Here is a 25,215-nt window from a genome sequence, read left to right as displayed (position 1 = left end):
ATATCCGAGACAAGTGGGGACATTAGACCAGCAGGTGTCATCTAAATACCAGCAGGGCAGCCACGGCATCCCTGCCTGCTGCCATCCTGCCCAATGACAGGACAGACACTGCTTCCACTGTAATTTTGGGATCTGTGCATCTAATGCTTTTCAGGAAGAAGTCTCTGCTCTGTGCTTGCTAGCAACCTTGCACTGTGTTCAGTGGGGCCAATGCCTCTCCACTCACTCTAGCTTTGAACGCCAGCTGTCCATGTTCCCAGGGAAATACTAGCAATTTAAATAATGCAGGGTCTAAAAACCAAATGAGATGCCAGTTTTACAGCAACTGCTGGCATTTTTCCAACCCATGCCCCTGAGAAATGCTTCTACAGTGGTGGGATTTCCTGAGTCTTACAAAGGATCAGGAGCACTTGTTTCTGTTACATGTATTGCAGTAGTCCCTTGTCATCTCACTCATGAAAGATGTCCTAATTCCAGATGGGGCACATCCACAGGCCAGAAAGGCAGCTCCAAGTGCTTACAGCCTTTCCAGCATCACCTCCATTGTCCGGTTTGGCTGTCTGTCTCTGTCCGGACACGGGTAGGGTGGTTCTGGGGCAGCCCATGCTTCAAAGGACGAGTCTGGACTCTTCAGTTTCTTGGTCTTCAGATTGTTTATTATTTTTTTTCTACAGAATTTTCTTTCTGCCTAACAGAGGTCTGACCTGCAAGGCAGCCAAGGGCACTCTGACCACCCACGGGGCAGTCGTGTCTTTTTGTACTAAAAACTACGTATATCATATTTACTTTTATTTCTTAATACTTTTCACTCATATTAGCAAGTGCACTTTCAGCATGAACCAATCTCTTAAGCGCCAACATCACTACAGAAAATGGGTGACAAGAAGAAGAAAGAAGAAGGACGAGACACGCTCTGATCCCTCCATCTTGTCTCCATAACCCCCCGTACCAAAACCCTAAAATTTATATTTCACCCTGTAATTATATCTTTTTTGCACCCTCCACTCTCAAGTGACTCTCACATCCTCAAACAGGTGTCGCCTCTTTAGAAGGATCAAAATCAAGCTCCCAGATGCTCCTGGCAACATTCTAGGACTTCTGAGCCCCCCAAGGGTTCTCCCGGTAACTCTGGACATCCGGAGTGATGTGCTGAGTTCCCACACTCCATGACTGTGGGGCAGGGGACAGTTATCCAGCATCACCTCCATGTCCAGTTCCCAGTGCTGAGGAGCAGCTACCCAGACACTCTGCCCTTGAAGAACGGATGACCTGGCAGCTGGGTCCCTTCACACCAGCTACACCTTCTCCATGAATGAGCTGTTTGCCCTTTAGATCCAAGCGCAGACAGAACAATCACGGCATTTTGTGTACCTAACAAAATGCAGCACCACCGGATGTGTGTATCTCTTGGTGTAAAAGATGGTTTATATATTCAGGTTTTCAGAAAAGTGTTCTCTGACGTACGCCTGAAAGATGCCTCAATCCTGATAACACATAAAGTGCACAATTGAAATATGCCACATTAATAAACAAAATAACACCAATCACATTTAGAACTGAGCCACTGTGCACAAGTGTCCTGTACACGACAGCAGTGAGCTATCACTGCTATAACCTGCACCCTAACCCCACTAACCCCCACTGCAGCACCACTCCAGCTGTCTCCCTCAATCTCTGTTGAGTTACAGCAATCATCTCCCCAATGAGGGGCTATTTATGAGCTGGTATTCATTAACCTCCCTTGCACATTTGCCCAGTTTTCAGCATTCTTATTTCTATGAAGCACAGTTCTCATTATCTACATTTTTAAGGGTTTTGTGCTGAGAAAAACCTTCCCCACAGCTATCTGAACAAAAAACTCCATTCAAACTGCTGGTTAAGTGCTTTGTTTATGGCCAAATAAAACCTCAGGCCAGTTATCAGGTTTTCTGTTTACAGCTAGCAAAAAGTATTGCTAATTGTCTGGGCAGCTGATAGCAATGGAGGTAAAAATGTTTAAAGTCATAGAGACTGCAGTGGTGAACAACCCTCAGAGTTTGGAGTCCTGGTTAAGCATGAGGCTCTGTATTGTAAGAAAATCTGAGAAGAGGTGAAAATGAATGCCAGATAGTCAGAGGATTCTGCAGAAAGAACTCTCCTCAGTGACGGACAGCCTCCTGTGCAGGGTATGTCACCTGGGTAGGTGACATCTAAGGACTGGATCCCCACTGTGTGACATCTCCTGGCAGCTTTTTTAGTTAGATAAAGCAGAGGATAACCTCTTGAGCCACACTAAAATACAGGCAGCTACAAAGTACAGTTTTACTTCTGCCTTTTTGTCTCTCCAAATTTTGACTGTCTCTTTTAACCATCCAGCTGTGAATTTAAATAACCTTACCTTCAATGAGTAAAGTGTTACAAGTGATTTCAGATTTACTGAGAAATCACAGGCACCCTGTTGTCCAGGCATGGAAGTCTTGACTGGGAGCCCACCAGTTCAGGATTATCCAAGAAGCGAGGAATGGCCTGAGACTAGGAACAGTGCTGCCTGGGGAAAACCTCTTTTCCATCGTAACAGCTGAGCACAGCTCATTCCACAAGAAACAGAAGAGAGAAAGGGAGTGCTCCTACCCTGAGAGTTTCCATGGATTTCTGAAGAAGAGGTATAACACAGATAGGAATAGTGCTGGAGTCCTTAGGAACAGAAAAGGAATGTAGTGCTGAGAGTGTAGCCAGGACAGTCTAAGATTAAACAAAAACAAGGCTGGTAAGAGATTCAGGTAACAAACTACATGAAATTCAAGCAGCAACACTCAGAAGTTTCTAGCTGTTGTGGGAGATAAGCTTTCATTAGAAAAACTGCTTCAGCCCAACAAGTAACATACCATGTCCCAACATGGATATGTGATATCCAGATATTTGACTGCATAATCAGAAGCAATTGTGTAGATTACAACATTTCATCAGCTTCTAGATAGAAATGGCTGATAAACTTCAGCAAAATGGTTGCGTTTTAAGATCAAATTCCAAATTATTTTTAGTGAAAATAATAACATCTCTTGAAGCTACCCTACAAATCCTACTTGACTAACAACAACATAAAAGGCCCTTAACTTTCAGCTACTAGGAAAGATTTTGAGTTATCTGTAAGATTCACCCATATAAGAAAAAAAGCAGTATTGCACAAGCTTCTTCAGGACAGTTTAAAGCTGCATGGTTTGTGTATATGAAAAAAAGCTCTACTCTCTAACAAATCAATTTAATTTTTCATCAGGTGACAACATTCTTTGCCAGTCCTTTGTAAGAAAGGACCTTTCTAATTGTTAACTATAGATGATCTCACTTTAAAAACCTCCACGTAAGTTCTTCTTCACTTAGAATAACTCATCCATTCAAAATGAGCTTGATTGTTAAGCAGTTAATTTCTGCTTGCCTTCCACCACTCCAAACTCCCTAAAAGAGCAAACATGATTCACGTCACTTAAAAGCTTTCTCTGAGATTTCCACAAAACAAGCTTTTTCCCACTTTTGTTTCCTGCTGGTGCTGCCCAAGGAAAAATGCAGCATACAGTGCAACACAAGGGGACCTCCAGGTGCTAACTACACATTGCCAGCCTTCAACATCTTTGGAGGTACACAGGGCTTTGAAGAAGCAAGGGGAAAAGTTCCCAGAAGAGGAGAATTACTGAGTTGTAGAGGAGAACTCTCCAAGTGAAGACTGTCACACAAAATGTAGTAGCTTTGATTTGTGTCTTCACTTTCTATTCTCAGTTCCCTTCCCTTTGCACAAGAGCTCAGTCATTTTTGCCACTCTTATACTGTTCACAGTCAAAATACTACAACCCCAGAGAGGAGGTGTGAATGATGCTAGACGAATAAATTCCACACTATTCATAACTTGCTACATTATGACTCTTCCAAAACCCTTCACTTTCTTCTAAGACATGACTTTAGTTTTTCAGTATTAACAAAATGATACTGTTTAGGGGTGAGTTTTTCAAGAGGTCAATAAAGTGTGTTGAAGCACAGTCACTGCACAAGCGATACTCTCTCTCACTCATAAGAAAGTGAGCAACTTTCATTGCTGATCTACCTACTAGCTACTACTTTTTACTGCTAGCGAGAACTTCTAATTGCTTACAAATCAAATGCAGTGAGCAATCCTCTTCCCTGTTCCCCTCCTGAAATAAACAAGGTAGTTTTCTACACATAGGATCTGCTTATAAACAGACAAAACTAAGTCTGGATGATGACAATGTGAGAGTAAGGATGCCACATGCCATAATGGGAAAACTGTTGTAAAAATGGAAGCGAGCGTGTGAATTTAAAACTGAACAGATAACCAAACCAGGTGGTTTTACAAGCATTTCTAAAACAGGCCAAGCTAAGACACAAATGCTTTCTGAGTGTGAAGAAGTGTTCACACAGGAAACTATTACAACTACTTAATCACGTACAAGCCCATGCTGACAACCCCCAGGCCCCAGCAAAAACAAGCACAGAGAAAGCAAGCTTACAACTCAGCAAGGTTTGTTTAACTTTGACATTCCTGCTGTCAAAAACATGGCATATCAAACAGTGAAGTCACACCACTCTGAAGTAGAATGAAGCTAAAATTGGACCTGTCTTGACCGATGCACTTAATCAGATACTGCTGCTGAGTGCCTGCTGCTCATTACCATTCAGGCTGTAAAGATGGAATGATAGATGCACTGGGCATCAGGAGGTACACAGAGAACAATATTGTGGGAGACATATGCCTGAAGTTGCCAATGTTCTGCATCAATGATTGTCCTTCTGACTGAATGTTTAATTTTTTTACTTAGGAACTAAACCCAAGACAATAAGGGACAATTAAAAATTATAGCTGTGTCAGATGTTTTCCTAGGAGTACATTACTCCATGTAACTTGAACTTTCCATGTTCATTCATTTGGCAACTTTAGTGTCTGGTGCCTCTTATTTTGGTGAAAACATTAATGAAATGGATTAGAAGTGACATTTCTATGAATTAAACTAGCTCTTGGTAAAACGGCATCTCAATACAATTTAACTTGCAGCACAATTCTATTAAATTTTAAAGAAAAACAAGTATCATCTAAAACAGAATACACTCATTGTGAAACAAATTTGCAGATTACAAATTTCCAATGAATTATGTCTATGTAATAATGTCTCTTGCCAAATAACTTAAGAACTGCTAACCTAAAAATAATAGAGAAATGCGGTTTTGGGGTACCATTGTGATGAAAATCAGAATTAAAACATATGGGCTCTATTAATAATCTTTCTTTTTTTATGTCTCTCTAAAAATTCATTCACAGAAAATTTATGCAGAAAACCTTGGAGTGACATCTTAAAGTAGTTGTCTGCATTGTCAATGTTTATCTGATTTTCAGTTTGGTTTTCCAAATCGTATCCAGGAGCTCTTGAATCAGACTCCAAGAATTTCTGTTCCATATTTTGTTCCAAAAATTTATGTTCCATAAATTTAATTCATATAATAATGGAAAAAAACCCCAAAAAAACCTGGTTACATGCTGGCAATTAGAGGTCACCAACCAGCTGCAGTCAGGACCAAGAACAAGGGTAAAAGGCTACAATGTCTTATTCATTACAACAAAGACACGGACATGCTAGAGAGTTTCCAGAGAAGGGTAATGGGGCTGGGGAAGGGCTTGGAACACAATTCTGATAAGGAGCAGCTGAGGAAGCTGAGGGTGTTTATCCTGGAGAAAAGAAGGCTCGGGGGGACCCCATCACTTGTTACAACTCCCTGACAGGAGTGTGTAGCCAGGTGGGAGGTGGTCTCTTCTCCCAGGTAACTAGGGACAGGATGAGAGGAAATGGCCTCAAGTTGAGCCAGCAGAAGTTCAGGTTGTGTATTAGGGACAAGTTCTCCAAAAGGCATGCCAAGCACTGGAAGAAGCCCAGGGCAGCGGTGGAGTCAGAATTCCCAGAGGTATTTAAAAACACGTAGATGTGGCACGCAGGGACATGGTTTACTGGTGGACTTGGCACTGTTGGAATAACAGTTGGACTCGATCTTAGAGGTCTCTCCCAACCTAAAAGATTCTATGACTCTATTCCCTTAGCTTGTATGCTGCAGGTAAGTTGTGCTGGCACTATGGAACTCAGCAGTGAAAGAAAGTGCTGAAACATTGAAAGGGTACATATTTTATGGGGCTTCGTGGATAGGAAGAGAGTTATGAACCAGTGGGATTCAGAAATTGGCAGCACAGGTCTCTGGATAGCCCATTAGTTCTTTAAGGTCACTTAAGGGATTTTCACAAAGGCACTCATTGCAGGCTGCCCTAATGCCAAGCTCCAACAGCTGGCAAGGCCATAGGAATGGAGGACAGAGCACCAAGGCAAGGAAAGGCGTCAGGAAAAAACCAACAATTATGCTGGAAGAAGCAAAGAACAAGAAGGGGCTACTAAAGATTGTAATTCCAAGGATTTGAGCACTGTGAATGCTTTACATGGACGGTTTGCTCTTTAAAAGTGGCTCGGACAACAGAGAATGTGGTTTTCAAGCTATGAAGATTGCAACCAGCCTCTAAAGGGACTAGAGGCAGCTCAAAGGGGCCTCCACCTACTGGCTTTAATAAGTTTGTGAATATAGCAGCAGGCTGGGTGCTGTGCCACAGGGACTGGGGAGAGTCATTCCTCTTGCACAAAAGCAACTTGAACCACTTAGAGCATTCATAGGGAACCTCACCAGACCAACTGAATCTAAGCCAAATAAGCATTAGCAGTTATCTCCTCATGAAAGAGTAACAGAATCATCACATTTGATTCATGGATTCTAAGTAAACTTGTGCATTTCCTTTTACTTCAGAAATCGGCAGCTCCATTTTTATCAGACAACAAAGTCCCTACAGCACTGATACCTATCAAATCCTAATATGAAGAACCATTTTGTGCTGTTCCCAACAGAACCAGAAGCTGAAGAGTAACAAAGGAGACAGCTATGACAGCATAATTCACTCCTCTGGACTGTAATGTGCTTTCTTCCTCACTGGTCCATCCTCAGCCAGGCTTTCCTGAGATTTTACCAAGGATAAACTGATGCAGAACTGAAGGGGAGCACTTGGGTTTCCCCATGCAGAAAAAACAAGAGGCTTCTGCTCACACGTGCTTTCTTGTTTAGCTCACAGAATCTAAGAACAGCCCTCTGCAAAGACCTCAGTATGCCACTGCCCCTCCTTGGAGAGGACAGAACGCTGCTCCATACACCCAAGGGCTTTCAGCAACAACCAAGGAAGGTCTTCCTCCACACAGACACCCTTTGCAAAATGCTCCCTGTAATATCCTCATCATGCCAAAACCAGTACATTTAAAGGCTTAAGGAGTACAGGTGCCTGTTTCTAACACTGTCAAGGCCACAGATGGAACTTACCATAAGATAAATCACCACAGTGAGAACTTGAGTTAAGCACAGAAGAGAGGAATTTGGAAGGTGCTATTCCAGGCCTGGTGGCAGGATCTGGTTAGCACATTGTAGTTAACACATCCGGACAAAAATTCCTCCTGTGGCAAACGGTGGAACAGGAAACACCTGCTCATCCATGTATCACCCCAAGTTGTGGGAACACCATCTGTGACCATCCCGTGGCTCCCTGGAACTTGGGCTGTATGAAAGTGGTACTCCAGGATGCCAGGTGAAGAAGGACCAAGGGGATGGTGCTTGATCCACAGGTGGTGACTATCCTCTGCTTGATCTCACCCTCCTTCATCCCTTCTACTTCCCTCTATTTCTCTACCTCGCATTAATTGTTAAATAAGATCCAAACTGTTAGGTTCAGCATATAGTCCTGTTTGTACCTTCATTCAGCAGAAGCATCTCTCACAAATCAGATTTTAACATACGCCCAGCACTGTTTTGCCTGCTCATGCTACCCCCCATGCAGAATCCCAAATTTAAGTAGGTTTAAGGGCCTCCTCTACGACCCCAAGACCCAACCTCTGCACCACAGGAACTCCTCACTGTCTCATCATTTCTCTTCAAGTTAATAAAACAGAATCAGCCACTTGCATCTCTCTGTGCTTGCAAATGATGAGTACAGAGCCAGCTGAGACCAGCTGCTCCTGCCTCCTCTCCAGGACGGATAGGAAGGAAATCAGAGGCAAACACACAGAGACAGCACAGCACAGCTGGGAGATGCTACCACTCCTGTGATTACCAGGCTGCTGAGTGGTCCCAGAAGAGGATGCAGCCTCCCTGCACTCTGAGACACTGCTCCAGCTCACAGCTTCACCCTCACAAAAGCTGAATCTCAGCAGTTTGGTTAGAAACTATGTGTGAAAGGCATGGCTGATGAACTACAGCTATTTCGCATCAACCCACTACTGAACTGCTCCTTGTCCTGATCTTACAGCATTCTTCTGCACCTCCTTCCCTAAGTGCACCTCTTCCTTTCCCAAAACACCAAGCAACACCCCTCACTGAATACTCAGCAAGGTTCCAGCTCAGCTGTGACCCCCAGGAGTCCAGGCATCTGAGCCCCTCACACCATTTTCAGGCCAACTCTCAGATGTCAGCACTCTGCCCTGATGCCTCCACTGTGCTCAGACTCATTCTGGGACAAAGACAGCTTGAAAAGTGCTGTTCAGCTCATCCCCCAGGAATCTCCAAACAGCTCTAAGAGTCAAAACCAGCAAACAGATAGCTGTGCCTGTCAGACCTGCTGTGACAGTGTGAATGTTCATGGCAGAGGCACAGCCCAGCCATTCCTCTCAGCAGTCAGGATCCGGCCACTCTGAGCAAGAGACGGAGAAAATTCAATGTACTTACAAAGCGTGCTGTATGTTACTTGGCTGCCATGCCAAAGAACACTGGAGTAGTTCAGTGATTAACAGAAACATGATCTCATTGCGTGGGAACAGCGGTGAACATGAACATCCACAGTGTTCCACAATGAGAACAAATGTCAGATCAGCACTTACCTTACATATAAAAAGCTACATGGTGAACCAGAATACACACTGTAGAGTATACCACAGGCATCTTTTAAATACAATTTCTCAGGCAATGTTATTAAAGATGATGTCTTTATGTTCACCATATAAACTGCCTGATTTTGCAGCTATTTTATATGTTTACAATGTCAGGTTTCTGCTACACATTCTGGCACTGGATTAGTATTGGATTGCGTATTTTATCATTCAGTTACTGAAATACATTCACATTTATAAGAAATAAAAGTTTCTAGTTTAGCCTTCAAAAAGTACTGCTTTGACTGTGACATATTTCAAACAATCCCTTTCGAGATGTTAACAGAGAGGTTACTGAATATGCACATGCAAAGGAATTGGGGAGCTAGTTGAAACTATCCCCACTATGAACCCATTACTTTTTGGAACTGCCACCACAAAAACATGGGTGGATTTCAAGACAGATTTATCTACTGTAACTCCCTCAGATGTAAAAATAAGTCAATAATTCAGAATAAAACACACGGATTTAAGAGAGTTCTCCAGTTGTAACATGGTAGTCCAGTTATGAAGCCCTAGATAGAAATATATATATATATCATTTCAAGTCTAAGCATAAAGAAGATAATTTTTTTTTCTTTAAAAAATGGTTCCAGATAGAAGTTTGTCTTTGTACTTGCAGATTTGACTGACTAAGAAATAATCTGACCTCATTGACTAAATATTTATGTATGTATGAGGATGCATTTTCTTACATAAATTAATAAAGCATCCAGTAAAATAAACATGTGATTATTTCACTGAGCACTTGCAATGAGAATTTCCTGGACTTATAATCAACAGGTTAAAAATTGTCAGTTAGCTGCCCTGAAATTCTGACTTATAACACAAAAGGGCAGAAGAATGTTAAAAAAATAATCTAGATTAAACTTCCCGCCTTTTTCCAGCATCTTATCTAAAGTCTATTAAGTAGGAAGACAGATCCCTGCTTTTTTCAGAACTAACCAGAAGGTATTCTCTATGTCAGCTGTAGAAGCACCTGTGGAACAGCAAAGAAAATATATCATACAATTTTTTAGCAAAACACACGGAGGGACAAGAAGGTGGAAGAAATGTACTCTAAAACCAAATATAAAGCATTTGCAGCACTACCCATAACTTTTAAACAAAACTATTTCAGTCATCCAAGTACAGAAGGTCCATTACAGTCCCTTTACAAATTGCCAGATTTTATTTTAGTTCTGCATTTCAACATTTTATTTAGCTTATTGGTATAAACACATTCCTTTTCACATTTGTTTTCTCAAAAATATTTTTTCACAGTTAATAGGTAGTCTAAAAGGACTTGAGAGTGATTCTAAAAGCTAGAAAGCAAGACAGTAATAAGTGTTCTACAAATGTTCTGAAACTCATGGGAAAAACAGGTGTCCTTGGCTTTTAGTGAAGCGAAGATGAGATTTGGTACTTACATCAGCTATTTTATGTGTTATTGACATTCTCAGGATTTCTCCAATGATCCCATTCTACAAACTGTACCTGCTCATTAATTCACTAAGGCTAAGTTTATGGAACCTGTTGCAGCACACCGAATATGGCCCAGCAGACAAGCTGAAACACAACAGAATTCAGGTCATGGTGCCAGTTCCATGTGAGAATCAAAGAAAAATAGCCTTTTCTGAGATTCCCATATTGCCAGAGCCATCTTAGCTGTGCTCCCTGCAGCCTTCACCCCCAGCAGCTTTTCACCCTCACTGTAACCCTCTCTACACACAGGATGCTCAGCTCTCCCCTTTGCTCTCTTCATGCAAAGCAGCAAGCTGGTAGCTAACTGCAAGCTCAGAAAGTTCAGCACATCCAGAAGAAACAGCACCTCCATGCTGAGGAGGGCATGTAAACCACATATTGGACCACAAGGTGTGATTAGAGAGCAAATAAAGCTGAGCTGTGCTTCCAATGCAAAGGGTAATCCAACAGTGTCTGGCAAACACATTTTATCTGACAGCTATGTCTGCTTCACCCCATCCAGTCTGTCTCTGTCACCATCCTGCTCTCACCTCAGGATCTTAGAAACAGGGCAGTACCAAAGCAATTTCTGTAACAAGACCCAAGCCTGAAAGAGAAGCATCTCTAACCACTTCATCTGCTACCACTGAGTTTTACTACCTAAAAACCTTAAAAATTACAAATCAGTCTAAAGATGCTAATTGATAGTAATATTCAGAAATCATTTACTTGAACTAACAGAGCAAGCAAATAGGTAATGCCATTTGTTTTATAATAGAACTAATTAGCTGTTCTAATGGACTGCACAAGCCCTTAGGCTTGACTTGTAATGTCACATTTACAAGACTTAAATTTCAACTGCTTTTTCCCCCTTGCTTTTTCTGAAATTATGAAGAAAACAGCACATTTTCCAGACATCACTCAAAGCTATCATGATTTATTTTCATTATGAAAGGGCGGTGAGGAGCAAGATGAGCATGAGCCAATATGTATAAACAAGGGTGAAGGCTGGAGAGAATGCCTGGATCCTATTCCTTGCCTCATCAGCCATCCTTAGAAACATCCAAAATAAATACACATTTCCATAAAATACTGTAGGCCGTTCAGTCCTCTTGGCACCCTCACATGAGACGAAATTTGAAAGGAAGATGGGAAAGGGTAGAGCACTGACTAACAGGTATCAACTTAGTGAAATTCTGAGCTCCATTTTCTCCATCTCCCAGTCTTTTTGCACCTATCTGAAGACCTCCATGCTTGAGGTATGCTGCAGACACAGAGGCCACATTCTCAAGAAAGCACCTCATCAAATAAACATTCCCTGCACCAAAGTTCATTTTTCATCAACAATAGCTACTATAGTTCACCCATAATTCCTGAAATTTGACATCTCAGTTTTAAATGTTCAAACCACAGTTCAAGAAGTATAAAGTACCCCATCTAAATTAAAGCATAACGTCTGTGATGTGGAGAGAAACAGTTATAGAAAGACAAACAGAATAGTCTTCGAAGTGGTAGTTAAACAATGACCTTTAATTAGTTTGATTTTGGATTAGATTACTAAGAAAAATAAGAGCAAGGTAATCTGGAATTAATCGTGAAACAAAATTATATTCTTTCAAGGTCTGATATGATATCACTAACACTGCTTATATTATAACCTTCTTATCCCTGGGCTTACACAACAGAGTTCATTTGGCCTTTCTCTGGACCAGCTGTTGTTTTTTCCACTCCATTTCTCCACTGGCTTTAAAATACCAATCACATCAGTGTGCTCAAAGAAAAAAGCACTTTGAGGGGCCTCCTTGTCCCTGGCTGAGGCCAAATGCCTTAAATATCAGATGATGTTACTAAGCAATACAGCCTTCAAAGGCTCAGGCTCAGCCCCAACCCTGCTGTGCCTCTGCTACAAACATCACTTAAAGAACAGCTCTTGCAGATGAGAACATGCCCCCTGAAGAAGGGAAGGGGTTGGTCAGTCACCAAAATGAATTATGCTAGTATCTTGAAAATCTTGGGCACACACTGCTGTTAGCATTTTCTATCCTTAGAAGCAAGTCCTGATAACAACATTTTCCAGCTTCACAACATTTTGAGAGATGACTGTTGAGGTTCTCCCATTCCAAGCTGGCAAAAGATTTCACTTGTCTGACTGAGCCACTGAAAGGCACCTGTACACAGACAACAGACATTGAGCAGGGACAGACTGGATCCTGCAGCTGGGGAGAGCTGACAGAGGCATCTGTAAACTCCTAGAAGGAGCAAGGGGAGGAACAGCATAAACCTCATCATCTCAGAGGAGGCAGCCAACAGCATCTCTGAGGTGAGGGGTTAATAACTCCTGCCACCAGCTTGCATGAGCTGCCCTGCTGGGGTAACACATCAGCTTCAGGTGAGCAGTGTCCCACTCAGCTCTTTGTGAATACCACTTAAGGGCTAAAGGATGTTTCCAATTTTAGCCAGAGTTTTAAGGGTGACTTTTTATTCCAGTTTCCTATTAGAGACTGATTGTCAGAGGCACTATAACCTGTTGGATGTCATAAGCCCATTAATTCATTTGCATTTCTGTCATGCATGGACTGGAGGTTCACCAGTTAACACCAGCTTTAATTAACTGAACTCCCTGTGTTCATTACTTACAGAAAACTATGCCAGAATCCTTCACAGACAGGAGCATTGGGGGCTTCCACACTTAAATGCCAAGGAGTTTGAAAGTGCTTGCTGAGAACTGGGTTTGAACTTTGAAATTTTTACTCCTGTGGAAAGAGAATTAAACAAAGCCCTGCCAACACACTGAGCCTCTGGGTTTTTTTTTTAATGACAATTTCAGTTTTTATTTGCAAAAATTCCCTGACTACTATTCTCACCAAGAAGCCTTAAGATGATAAAGGTATGTAAATGCACTGGACCAGAAAGAGGGAAAAATGTAGGCTAGCCTGAAAGAAACATCCAGTTCATATTCACCATAAAACAGTATGAATAATTATAGCTTAAGGAGACAAAAATATACAAAAAATAGATAATTATGAACAAAACCAAGTTACAACCCTAAGCTGAGGAAGAGGTTGTTTAGTAATTAATTCCCCAATATAAAGGTTATCTCTGCTTGGACAACTTTCAGCTGCCTATCAATGTTACCAGTCCAGGCTTTGCAGGAAACTCCCTTCTTTTACTGCCCTTCTTTGCTGTGACCACCCTGACAGATGAAATTTCAAGCCTCCAATCATCTTCCAGTTATTCTGAGGAAGACCTGACTGACAGAAGCATCTCACCATGGGCAATGGATGCAGCTGGGATGCTGAAAAGAAAATGCCACAAAACAAAGTGGTTCAGTGAGTGTTTTAGCTGGAGAACATCAGGAAAATAATGTCAAGCAAATTATACAGACAGTGACAGGAATGATCCCTTGTTGAAACCACAATATTTGAAAGAAGAGTTTGATTCAAATCCAAAACCTCCAGAGAGCTGAAGGGAACCCAGACTGGGGGCTCAACCAACAACAGTGTAGATCAGAGAGGAATTCAGCTTGTTTTAAAGTTTGGGCAGAAAAGAAACTTGCTGCTAATTTCAACTTTGGAGAATGGGAGACAGGCTGACATTGTGTTTTAATTGTGTTTTAAAAGTATTTAAAATATGAAAATATCTCTCTCTGTAGCTTCAACTCAAAAGCTGTTCTGCAAAAGAGCAAAGTATTAGACCAAGACATTTTTTACAAGAAAGAATAATAAAGGACATAAAAACTTTGGACTTTTTTATTTTGTACAAAGATTATTTTTGGGACAGTGTTTCTGGACATTGATTAGAACAGTTTAGAAGAGACTTTCTGTAGGAGTCTAATTTATGTGTACAAAGACCTCATCACTGCTGTTTAAAGAACACAGGAACACCTATCTTTTTTTCAGCTAAGACACATTACATGCCATTTGCTGAAGTAAGTTTAGGTTGAGTATTTGCAAGGGAAGTGGTAAGTCTAAATGAGACTGTGAGAGGAAAAAAATCACTATTTTCTCCTATGGTCTTTCATAGAGAAATCTGGACATGCAAGAAAATAGTTCCACAAAATCTTCAAACAAGTGCAGTATTTAAGGGCAGCAACTAAAAACATTTTCTAGATCTTTTAGCACAGCAATCTTCTGTCCACCTTTTTTTGCATAAAGATGAATTCTTTGAGATAATTCCATTTATTTGGAAAAAAAGAAGTGTGTAATCTATATGTCCTTTCAGTGAACAGCATCTCTCCAGCTTGCTATTTACATACAGTTTATTTCAGGACAGTCAATAAATACCACAGGGGTGCAGGATATTTGTGCAGCCCAAGCAATTGTGCGTGGTGTGGGATAAATGCAAATGGAACCCCACTTATTCCTAAAAAGGAGGGAGCTTACAGGTTAACTGAAGTAGTAGTGGATAGAAAAAATAACCTCCCAAGTTATGCAGTTCCTCTCATTCCCAACTAACCATAAAGCTAAAACCTATGCTTAGAGGAATATTATGAATGTCTTTGAAGTGCAATTGCTCCAAAGGTGTCTCCCCAAGCACACAAAATGGATCCAAGTTCAGGGACACAAAGAGTAGAGAACACAGCCACAAGCAAGCAAATAGTGTTTCATGCAGAAAAACTGCAGTCAGACACCTGCTTAAAGTAGGTCATCTACAACAGGAGGCTCATCAAGGATACTCGACTCCAGAGAAACTAATTCTGGACGCTGAGCCAATATCAGTTCATCAGCCCCTCAGAACGAGTCCAGCACTTCTAAGAAGAACTGGAAATCTGTCATCTGCCCAGAAATAATAAGGTAATTGTAGTTTCCTATTAGAAGATTCACAGGGAGCTTAGCATGACTGAGAAATCTGGCCCTAACCAGACTGAAGGCTGAACATCTCTGTAAATATTATTCTGTTAATGGATCAAGTGTTCTGACCAAATTTTCAAACTCCTGCATCAGAAACGTTTAACTAAATGCAGCTTAGCTTTCTGAGTTTTCTATTTCACCTCTGAAAACGTGGTTTACAATTATTCAAGGTCATTGTCATTCTACAAAAGGGAAAGGGATGGATGTGATATGTAACAGTTTAAAGTGTACTATTGCTCTCCAAATCAATACCGCAGCAATTCAACATTTATATTCCCAAGGCATTAGTTTACCAAATCAATTGCTAAACTAAAGAAGTGCAATAGCATCACACACAGTTTGATAAGGAAAGCTACAGGTACAGAGGAAGAGCACAATATATTCCTCTAAGACAGTACTGTGTTAGACATGCTGAATTAAGTTAGTCTGGATACAGACTGAGACTCCTCAATCTGATGAGCAGTTAAGCAAACTTTCAATGAAGACATGGAAGAGATCACAGACTACCCTTAAAACTACAGGAAAGCAAATACAGTAAGCAAGCATGGTGTAGCAAACACTTTCTTTCCAGTGACACAGTGACTGAACAGAAAGACTGGTGAATCACAACGAAGAAAAGCTTCTCCCTCCTTACAGGTTCCATTCATATTATTTGGAAAATGGCTTGTCATGGAACTTTAAAATTTATTCAGTCTTTGAGTGAGGTAGCATGTATGGTGGTGACAAGTAACAATTATGACCTTATAACAACAATCCTGCATTGCCAGATTTTTGTTCCCCACCTCCTGCATAACACAAGCACTTAGGGAATTCACTTTGCTTCAGTTAACAGGAGCAAGTGAAATACTGAAAGTAAAATTCCATCAGAAAAGAGAAGAAAATGAGAAAACAATCAGGGACAGGGAAAGCAGATGCCAGTACTCTGCCAGCATTGAGACATCTCAGGCCCTTGCTCAGCAAAAACTTTGATCCACTTGGGTAAACCTTAGTTTTGACTCCTCACTTATTTAACTGGAGAGGAAGAATGGCAGAAAATACAGTATTTTATTCCTTTTTCCTCTACCTGTACTGAGAGCAACTAAAAAAGTCTCCCATGTATTCCTGAAAACCAAAAGAAATTTAGAATCTTTTGACTTCATTTCATGAGGTTGTCTGGGGAGGGCGGGGGGAGTGTTTCGATACAGGTTAGCAGCAATTGCCAAATTGATTGCTGTGATAAGCCAATTTCATGTCTTTATTTCCCAGGTCCCCGTCTCTGAAATGCTAAATATTGCTGTCCACACCAGGAGACACTCACTTTTTTCAGTTCAGTGCAAACTGTTTCAGAGATGAGGGTATACTCTGTGTTCTCCTGCAAGCTGTTTGCTAGGCTGTACCCACTTTAAAATAGAGGTCATTCTGACTGAATGTCCCTATTTGCTCTTTTTTTCATGATAAGCATCTCATAAACAGCTTAGAAGAGCCAGTTGTAGGAAGAGCCATGCAGGGAGAAGGGTGCTCTTCCCTAAATTGAGGCTGAATTAACTTCAGTTATTAAATTTCTATATGCCAACTTACCATCCTATGAGTAATTGTCTCTGTGTCCTGGAGAAACTGAGCTAATTAAGCTGAATTATAACTGATGTGATTAAATACAGGATAAAAAAATACTGGGAAAATATCAGCAACTTTCTTTAGAAGCAGAGAGAAGCTACAGAACCTCTACCAGGAGTTCTGAGCTTACAACCAGGAGTTCAAGCAAAGCTGCTTACACTGGCCATAATGTCTTTCTAAAACAAAAGAAGATAGGTTATCGCTTGAGAATAAAATATTGCCCTGGGTTTTTCCCCCCTCCTTCTTTCAAGTGATTAAACAAAGGATTTCAGGGTCAAAAGCCAGTATTACTAGTTCATACGGTACACTTTGCAAGCATAAAAACTGAAGAGAAGCCTTTGACAGTATCAAGTTAATCATCAAAAAGCAAGACCATAATTGAATAAAGTTCTTCAGTCAGAGGAAGTAGAACAGGTAGTAATTGTCTGAAAGAGCTTAATGGCATTTAGATTTCTGTTAAATGAATTATGCCATTATCATTCAAAATACTTAAATTTTGAGTGATGATGGGAAAACTGTTAAAAAACAGTTTTGCACAATGTTGCTCTGCTCCTTTAACTCCCCCTCCCCTCCTCATCATTGCACACAGCAGCTGGCCTCTTATCTCCTTTCTTTCACTCCAGCTTTATCACATCACAATTACAATTTTGGATCAAAATTGCTCCAAATGCAAAAAAATAAGTTTCAAGATTTGTAATTTCTCTGCAGACAAGGGGTTGGAGGCCCATGTCAAACCCAAACTAATCCTAGCTTCAGACTGATCAAATACTTCAATGCCAAAATGATGGTAAAATATATAACCAATTTTTCTACACCTAAAGCTCCAATTAAACATCTCAGAGATCTTTTTCAATACCCTAAACCTTTCATGCCTTGTTACATTTCACAGCCTTCTGCAGCAATCACTGGGTTGCAATCTGAATAAACTTAACTGCCCTCACCCTCTGAACAACAGCAACCTGTCCTTCTCTCCAGCCCAAGGAAAAGAATTCCCTCTGTTTGCACCAGTCCCCTCCTAGTAGCAATGAAAACAAGCAGAAGAAATAGGAGGCCATTCTTTTTCTACAGAAGGTAGGAAAATTCCTCTTTCCTTAAATTATATCTCAGAGCACTGTCAAGCTTTTAAAATCACCTGTTTAGAAGAATAAAACAAACTCCCAGATCCTCAGTTTCCTCTCCTGTGGGCACAAAGGATTAGAGAGGTTTTTTATAAGGCACAGGGACAGTTTTCATTTATCTTTTCTGCTACTTCTCACATATATTTCAAATGGTACAGTGAGACAGGTGCTAGCAGAGTCCAGTATTGTTATGCTACTTTCAGTATTAGTAACTCAGTTCTGCATGCTGCCAATGACTGAGTCAGCTGGCATTTGCCTGAGCAGCAATGGAAGTGTGCAAAACAAACATAAGTTTTAATTTATGTAATTTACTGTGTTGATTTTTCTCCAAGTCTCTGAAACTGTTAAAGATAATACCAATTATAACATAGTTAATGTAATCATTCCAAGACTACAGGAAAGTCACTGATTCTAAAACATTTTTGCATGTGTAGGCAAGACAAGTTGGACCCTGGATATTCATGCATGTAGGCAAGCAGGTTGGACCCTGGATATTCATGCAGTTGTTGCCACAGTAAAACTTGTAAAAGTTGCTGTTGCACAAGGCTTCTTCCAAGAGACACAGATCTTGCATTAAAGAAAAAAAAACAAACCTGGAAAAAGACTGCACAGAGGATTAGCATCCTCTACCTATTCCCCCCATAGTAATTCCTTTACTTTGATTTTGTCTGTACAACTAGTCTTTATATTCCTTGCCTGACAGGCAGATTCATTTCTGACTAAAAGATTTCTATTATCACCACTCAACTCTGTGCACTGACTTGTAAGCATTGAGGTGATTCAACTTCTTCAAGTAAAAATCACCGCTACACTTTAACCTGAACACACACCAAGTGTAAGTCACAGAAATAACTCAAGCATCTTAGTTTAATTTAAAAAAGCCTAACAAACTCAGAGCTCAAATAAACAAATGACACAGACACTTTCATGATGAATCTCAGCCCACAAGGTTAAAATATTTGAACACCAGTTCCTGTAAGACATACAATAGGGAACTCTTCATCAGCTAAGCCCCAGCTCAGCAGTTGCTGAGGGTTGAAAACACAAAATGGAATTTAACCTATAAAACAGAGTTAGTTTTTATAATTAACTGTGAACTACAAACTTAAAATGCTCTGCCTTGAAGGGATCCCAAAAGGCATTACTCTAAGCTATCTGTGATGTCACATAGGTGTACAAGATTTCTGGCACTAACCTCAAAAAGATGAAGTACATGAAATCCTGAAAAGGTGGCAGAGTCAACTTACTACTTTTAAAATGTATTTATGCACAAGGTATTCACTAAAGCCTAAGTAGTGAATACATCTGGCACAGGAAGCAAGAGTTGTAACACTTTCCCTTTTTCTTCTGTATTTCACTTCTAACAAGAGCAACTGCTCTGACAATGTGCAGTATCAATGGACACTGAATTCTTTCTTTCTTCTATCCCTGTTGAAAGCTGGCTACTCAGAAATGAGATAACAAAACACAGAATGGCTTGGGTAAGAAGGAACCTGAAAGATCATCTAGTTTTAACTCCCTGCCATGGGCAGGGACATCTTCCACTAGACCAGCCTGGCCTTGAAGACTACCAGGGATGGTGCATTCACAACTTCTCTGGGCAACTTGTTCCAGAGCTTCACCACCCTCAAGATTAGAATTTTTTGCTAATATCTTATCTAAATCTATTCTCTTTCAGTTTAAAGCCATTTCCCCCTTTCCTTTCACTCCAAGTCCTTGTAAAAAGTCACTCTCCATCCTTGCAGGCTCTTTTCTGGTACTGAAAGGCCACAACTAGTTCACCCCAAAGCCTTTTTTTCTCCAGGGTGAAAAATGCTCCAGTCCTCTGACCATCTTGCTGTCTGTCCTCTGGGCTGGCTCAGCAGGTCCCTGTCCCTCCTGTGCTGGGAGCCCAGGGCTGGATGCAGTGCTCCAGGTGGGTCTCAGCAGAGCAGAGCAGAGGGGCAGAATCCCCTCCCTGCCCTGCTGCCCACGGGGCTCTGGGTGCAGCCCTGGACACTAACACACAGCTTAAATGTTAAGGCCTTTTGAGGATTCTATGATTGTTATATCCTGTCAAACAAAGGGGAAAATGTAATGATGGAAATGGTTTTACCCCCACACATTTCTTCACACCGATTCTTTAACTTTTATGACAGCCAAGATTATGGTTTGGTTAAAAGCAGATATTACCTCCAAGGGCTGACTTGAAAAAAAGAAACATAAATTACAGCTGACTACTTTGTTAGTTCATAAGGCACCATCTCTGTTTGCGTGCAATATAACAAACATACTATCATCAGAAATAATTCTGTCACTTTGGAAAGAATAACATCAGACAGAGAGTTTAAATTGACAAGTCTATTAGAGCAGACTTAGCTAATCTAAGTAATGTAGAGAAGTTATGCTCTTTTTTACAGTGTCCAGGTACAGCCAGTCTTTTTCTGTCTCATTCTGCATAACTTTGAAGAAAGATACAAGAGGCAAAAAGTGAGAGGTAGAAAGAAAATAAGCAGACCACACAAAGCAAGCAAACAACATGCTCCCAAGGATCTCCTATGTCCTCTCCACATTTTAAATTACTGCATGCAGATGTTATTTCATCCATATGTTATTTCATCCATAAAAGAAACCTGGAAGAACAACTTCCCTATTCTTCACAGGCAAATCTAAACTAATTTCTCTTGTGTAGCCCAGCAGTCAGCAGAAGGAATGAAAATTCAGGGAGCTACTTGAAATTGATACCAATATAAACATTAACTTTAGACACTCCTGGTTTTTTTTTTTTTTAATCCAGGGTTATTTTCTATTAAGTAGACATGTATTTTCACTTGATGAATAATAAAATGGATCAGCATTCATATTGATTCTTATGGCTTCCCCTTCACCTTCTCAGTATCACAAAAGACTGAGTAACTCCTCATCAGCTTTTTCACTTTCTCCCCCGTTACCATTTTGCACTACCTTGGGCCAGCAAGCAAGAGGTGCACTTCAGGTCTATGACCAGAAATACAGGGGAGTCAAGCTGTTCTTTGCTTCTACAATTTACCAATCCATATTACACATATTAAACTTTCTCCCCCGTTACCATTTTGCATTACCTTGGGCCAGCAAGCAAGAGGTGCACTTCAGGTCTATGACCAGAAATACAGGGGAGTCAAGCTGTTCTTTGCTTCTATAATTTACCAATCCATATTACACATATTAAACTTTCTCCCCCGTTACCATTTTGCACTACCTTGGGCCAGCAAGCAAGAGGTGCACTTCAGGTCTATGACCAGAAATACAGGGGAGTCAAGCTGTTCTTTGCTTCTATAATTTACCAATCCATATTACACAGCAGTAAAACTTCACCAGTCATGATTGGGAATTAAAAATTCCTACATTCCTCCTTTCATTTTCCATTTCTGGAAAGGAACCAACTTCTCTTGAACCATTGACCTGTGAAAGACAGAAATACATTCCTGTGTATTCTGCAGCTCTATTGGTACACAACTTGGGCCTTAGGTCATGTAAGTAATTACTGATTCATCCCTACCAATACTATGCCTTTTTAAAGTTTGGTGCAGACTCAGATCCAAGGCCTCAAACACCAGAAAACTAACACAAAATGTGTACATTCTTGGTGTGAAATAAAACAAGGAAATTATTTAACTAAATAAAGAAACTAATTCCGTAATTATGAGATGCCAACAACCCTCTAGACATAGTCTTCCCTTCCAGCATAGTGTACTAGTTTGTTTTCACAAAAGACATGATCCTGAGTATTACTGCACCAATATTCAAGCTATTTTTACTTCTATTAAAAAAATATTGCTCTTGATGCCCTGTGCTTCACTTTCAGAATAACTAAATAAAACTCTTTAAATAATCTGCTAACAATCACAGAAAATCTAGAAATCCTAAATTTAAACCATGGACTAGACGGGTGTTATTTTATGTTGAAGACAGAACTTGGCATGGAGTGAGAACATTTTATTAAAAATAATGCTGACTGCAAATCTTTTTATCCCAAAGCTCCTCAAGAATTCAGGTTTCAAACTCACTGAACAGTTCTGGTTGGAGAAAAATTGAGAGGTAGAAAGGATCAATGGCATGAAAAATATATCCCAGGAGTCATAAGGAGAATTTAACTTTTCAGAAAGGAACACAGATGGGTGGCTCCTGTGGTGTTTTGATTGAGATGCTCTCATTTTGCATAATCTTTTCTAACAGAATTTTTAAAAGCCTGGCAGAAGGAAAGGCACACACCACTGGAAAATAAGTGCTTAAAAAGACTCAGAAAGTAAATAGGCTGAAATCCAGCAAAATTAGTACCATTCAGTCCACATGCTTGTTCCTTTTCCATCAGGATGGCCCGTCTTCTCCTTAAAGCATTTGGAAGGTTATTTGCACCATAGATAATATGGGGATGGGGTGTTCCCTCCTTCTGTGGATGCTTTTTAATGGGCTCAATGAAGTAATCCCCATGGGGCAGATGGAAATATCCAGTCTGAAAATAAGCACAAAAGAGTTAATCTCTTCTGTTCAGTACTAGAAGACGAAAATAAATATACTGTTCATACCACCAACCCCAAGCTTTCCTCACAAGCCAGTCATTTACACTGGAGAAATATGAGCACAACAGGTTTTTAGTATTTATTCTGCTGCATACATCTAGGTTGTTTCATACCTCACAGTCATTACAGTCCAAAGTGAAACAGAAAAAATATCTCCTTCCTAATAACCTGAAACTGAGTCAAAGACTCCCATATTTTTACAAAGCCAGTAAAAGGTCAAAAGCTGATTTAACAAACATGATGCACGAGGAAGAGCTGCATCTTGTTCTTCTGGTGTTTTGCATCCATTCCCCGGAGATCAAGACTGGAATAGAAGCTGTTTCATAAGTGCAGATTGAAATGCTGTTCCCAGCTGCAGTCCCACAATCAATTACCCAACCCATCAGATGGGCTGGACTGCATGGTCCAACTCTGTGTCAGACCATAAACCCTCACTGGCCCCCAGGCCAACACTACAATGGAAGCAATAAGAAGTTTTTCATGAATTAGCAAGCCATTAAGAACATCCAGTAGATCAGCTAAACAGGCTGCAACATTTCACATGCTGAAACTCCTCTATCAGCCTCCCTGCTTCACCTAAGCTACAGGGCCCTTGATACCCATCAGGACTGCACAGGATCCTTTTACAACTCACTCTGCCTTGATCCAGGACACACTTCCAACCAGGCATGGCCTTGGTCCATTGTGTCCCAGCATTTTGGCAGGGACTGCAAACATTGCAAAACAACTGTACTGTCCTTCCATGTCAAGATATACAGAACAATATTGAATCTAAAAGCAAAGGATCTACTGACAACCCAGACCACACTGGGGATGGGACAGGAGGCTGGGGTGTTCCAGTCTTGGCTGTGTTTCCTCTTCGCTTTCTTGCTGTGGTCAGTGCACCCCTCTTAGCCTATTCTGGAAGAGGGGGAAAAAACTCAGTAACAGTCTGTTCCTGCAGCTGCTGTATTCAAACATAGAATGGCAGGCAAATTTTCAAATCTTTTTGAAAATTCCAAAGCCTTAAGAGTTTCTCTGGATGATTGGGAAAGCCAGTATGAGATTAGGGATATAAAAGAAATCATATGAATGGAAGAAAAGCACTCTTATAAAACTATAAAATAACCATGGGCTCTGCATACAAGGAGACAAGGGACAGCTCAGTGAGACACCTTCTGCCTCCACACAAATTGCCACAGGGCCAATACATCCCACATCAAACTTGTGCAAATAAATAACTGTGACTGTCATTTCACAGTTTACCCAATAGCTCTGAAGATCAAACTCTTTCTTTCCAATGGAAGTCAAAGTTTTAAAGCCAGAGGCTGGTGTTGGTTTGAAGCTGTGTTTATAGCCCTAAAGCACCAAAGGTTCAGGACTCATAGTCACATGTGTTTGCTCATCTGGGATTTCAGCCTACTGCCTGTATGGGTTTTGTTTCATTTTTAAGAAAAAAGAGATCGAGACTTCTGATTATTAAACAACACACAAAAAAATGCTTATGTTTCTTTTTAAATCATAAATCAAGGCACAGGACCAGAACCATACACAGAAGCATCCACGTTCACATTGGATAAAACTTTCAGGCAAGAGTGAATCCATACAGCAAGAATGCATCTACAGTGGTCACACCAGAAGATCTGTGATGTGGCTTTCCTCATGCTGCTCAGGGAATCAATGCACCTTCACAAATCCTTGCCCATTCTTTTTCATTCCACAGGCTTCAATCTTTCCTGGATATTTGTAATTTTTGACTGGATTATTTGATTATTTTGTGGGGTTTTAAGCCAGTTGGGATGAAGAAGAACTAGCCATCTTCATTTGCAGACCCAGATTTTTGAAAGCAATTGGCAATAGTTGCCGGATTATTGTGTCAACGTCTATCTGCAACAAGAAAGGCCAGACAATCCTACAAAAGGTGGAGTAACCTTATCAGTGGTAAGCTCAAGCTCCTCCATCAATGCTTGCATGTTAAAATTCAGCTGTCTATCCAAGCTGTATGGAGCAGGGGAAAAAGCAAAACTTCATTATATGAATTGGACTGTAAAAGCCCATTTCCAGCACACAGAGGTGTTCCAAAAGCTTCCAGAGACTTCCAGCACTTACTGAACTCTTGCTCTGCATTTGCACTTTCACCCTGCACAGGCTATCCACCAATAAATTGAATGCTGAGACTAACTGAGACCAACAAAAAAAAGACCAATCTTCACATTAAACTTCAAAGCACTGAGGACTGGCAAAATTCCCTTTGCTGATTAAATACGTCTTTAGTTTTGCTCTTCATAGCTGTTCTTTTCTGACTCACAAATATAACAGCAAGAATTTTTCATTTAAAGTCCATCAGATTTCAAGCTATGTAAATACAATATAAGCTTTTTCTGAGCTTCACCTGCTTTTTAGTGCATTCACACAGCCTCAGAATACACAAAGGAGGGCAGTTATGAAAGCCTCATTAGAAACCAGCCATTCATATTTACATTATTGAAAGGGTTTAGTTATCACCACAGGAAAAAAAATTACTGCAGAGAAGCTTTCCTCATTTGAACTTTCTTATGTAAAGTTACCAAGTAATACAGCAACAGACATGGTCAGAAAATAGGGGTGGGGGGTGTGTGTGTGTTTGTTTGGGGGGTGTGTGTTTCCCTCAAAGCCTACAGGTGAAAAATCTACAAATCTACCACAGCATTTTTTATAGACTGTTGTTCTCCCCTCTTTC

At 40.6% G+C, this 25,215-nt stretch overlaps 1 protein-coding gene across 1 annotated transcript in view; it reads right to left on the bottom strand.

The window, feature by feature from the left end:
- ADAMTS12 (ADAM metallopeptidase with thrombospondin type 1 motif 12) overlaps positions 1-25,215 on the bottom strand; it is a 145,211-nt gene that overhangs the window by 71,441 nt on the left and 48,555 nt on the right. Inside the window, exon 3 of the mRNA XM_077171820.1 lies at positions 22,276-22,450. Coding sequence (XP_077027935.1) covers positions 22,276-22,450 — 175 coding nt within the window. The remainder of the gene's footprint in view (positions 1-22,275; positions 22,451-25,215) is intronic.

The sequence above is a fragment of the Agelaius phoeniceus genome, chromosome Z (genome assembly GCF_051311805.1).
Source record: "Agelaius phoeniceus isolate bAgePho1 chromosome Z, bAgePho1.hap1, whole genome shotgun sequence".
NCBI lineage: Eukaryota > Metazoa > Chordata > Aves > Passeriformes > Icteridae > Agelaius > Agelaius phoeniceus.
This window is presented reverse-complemented; position numbering and strand designations above follow the sequence as displayed.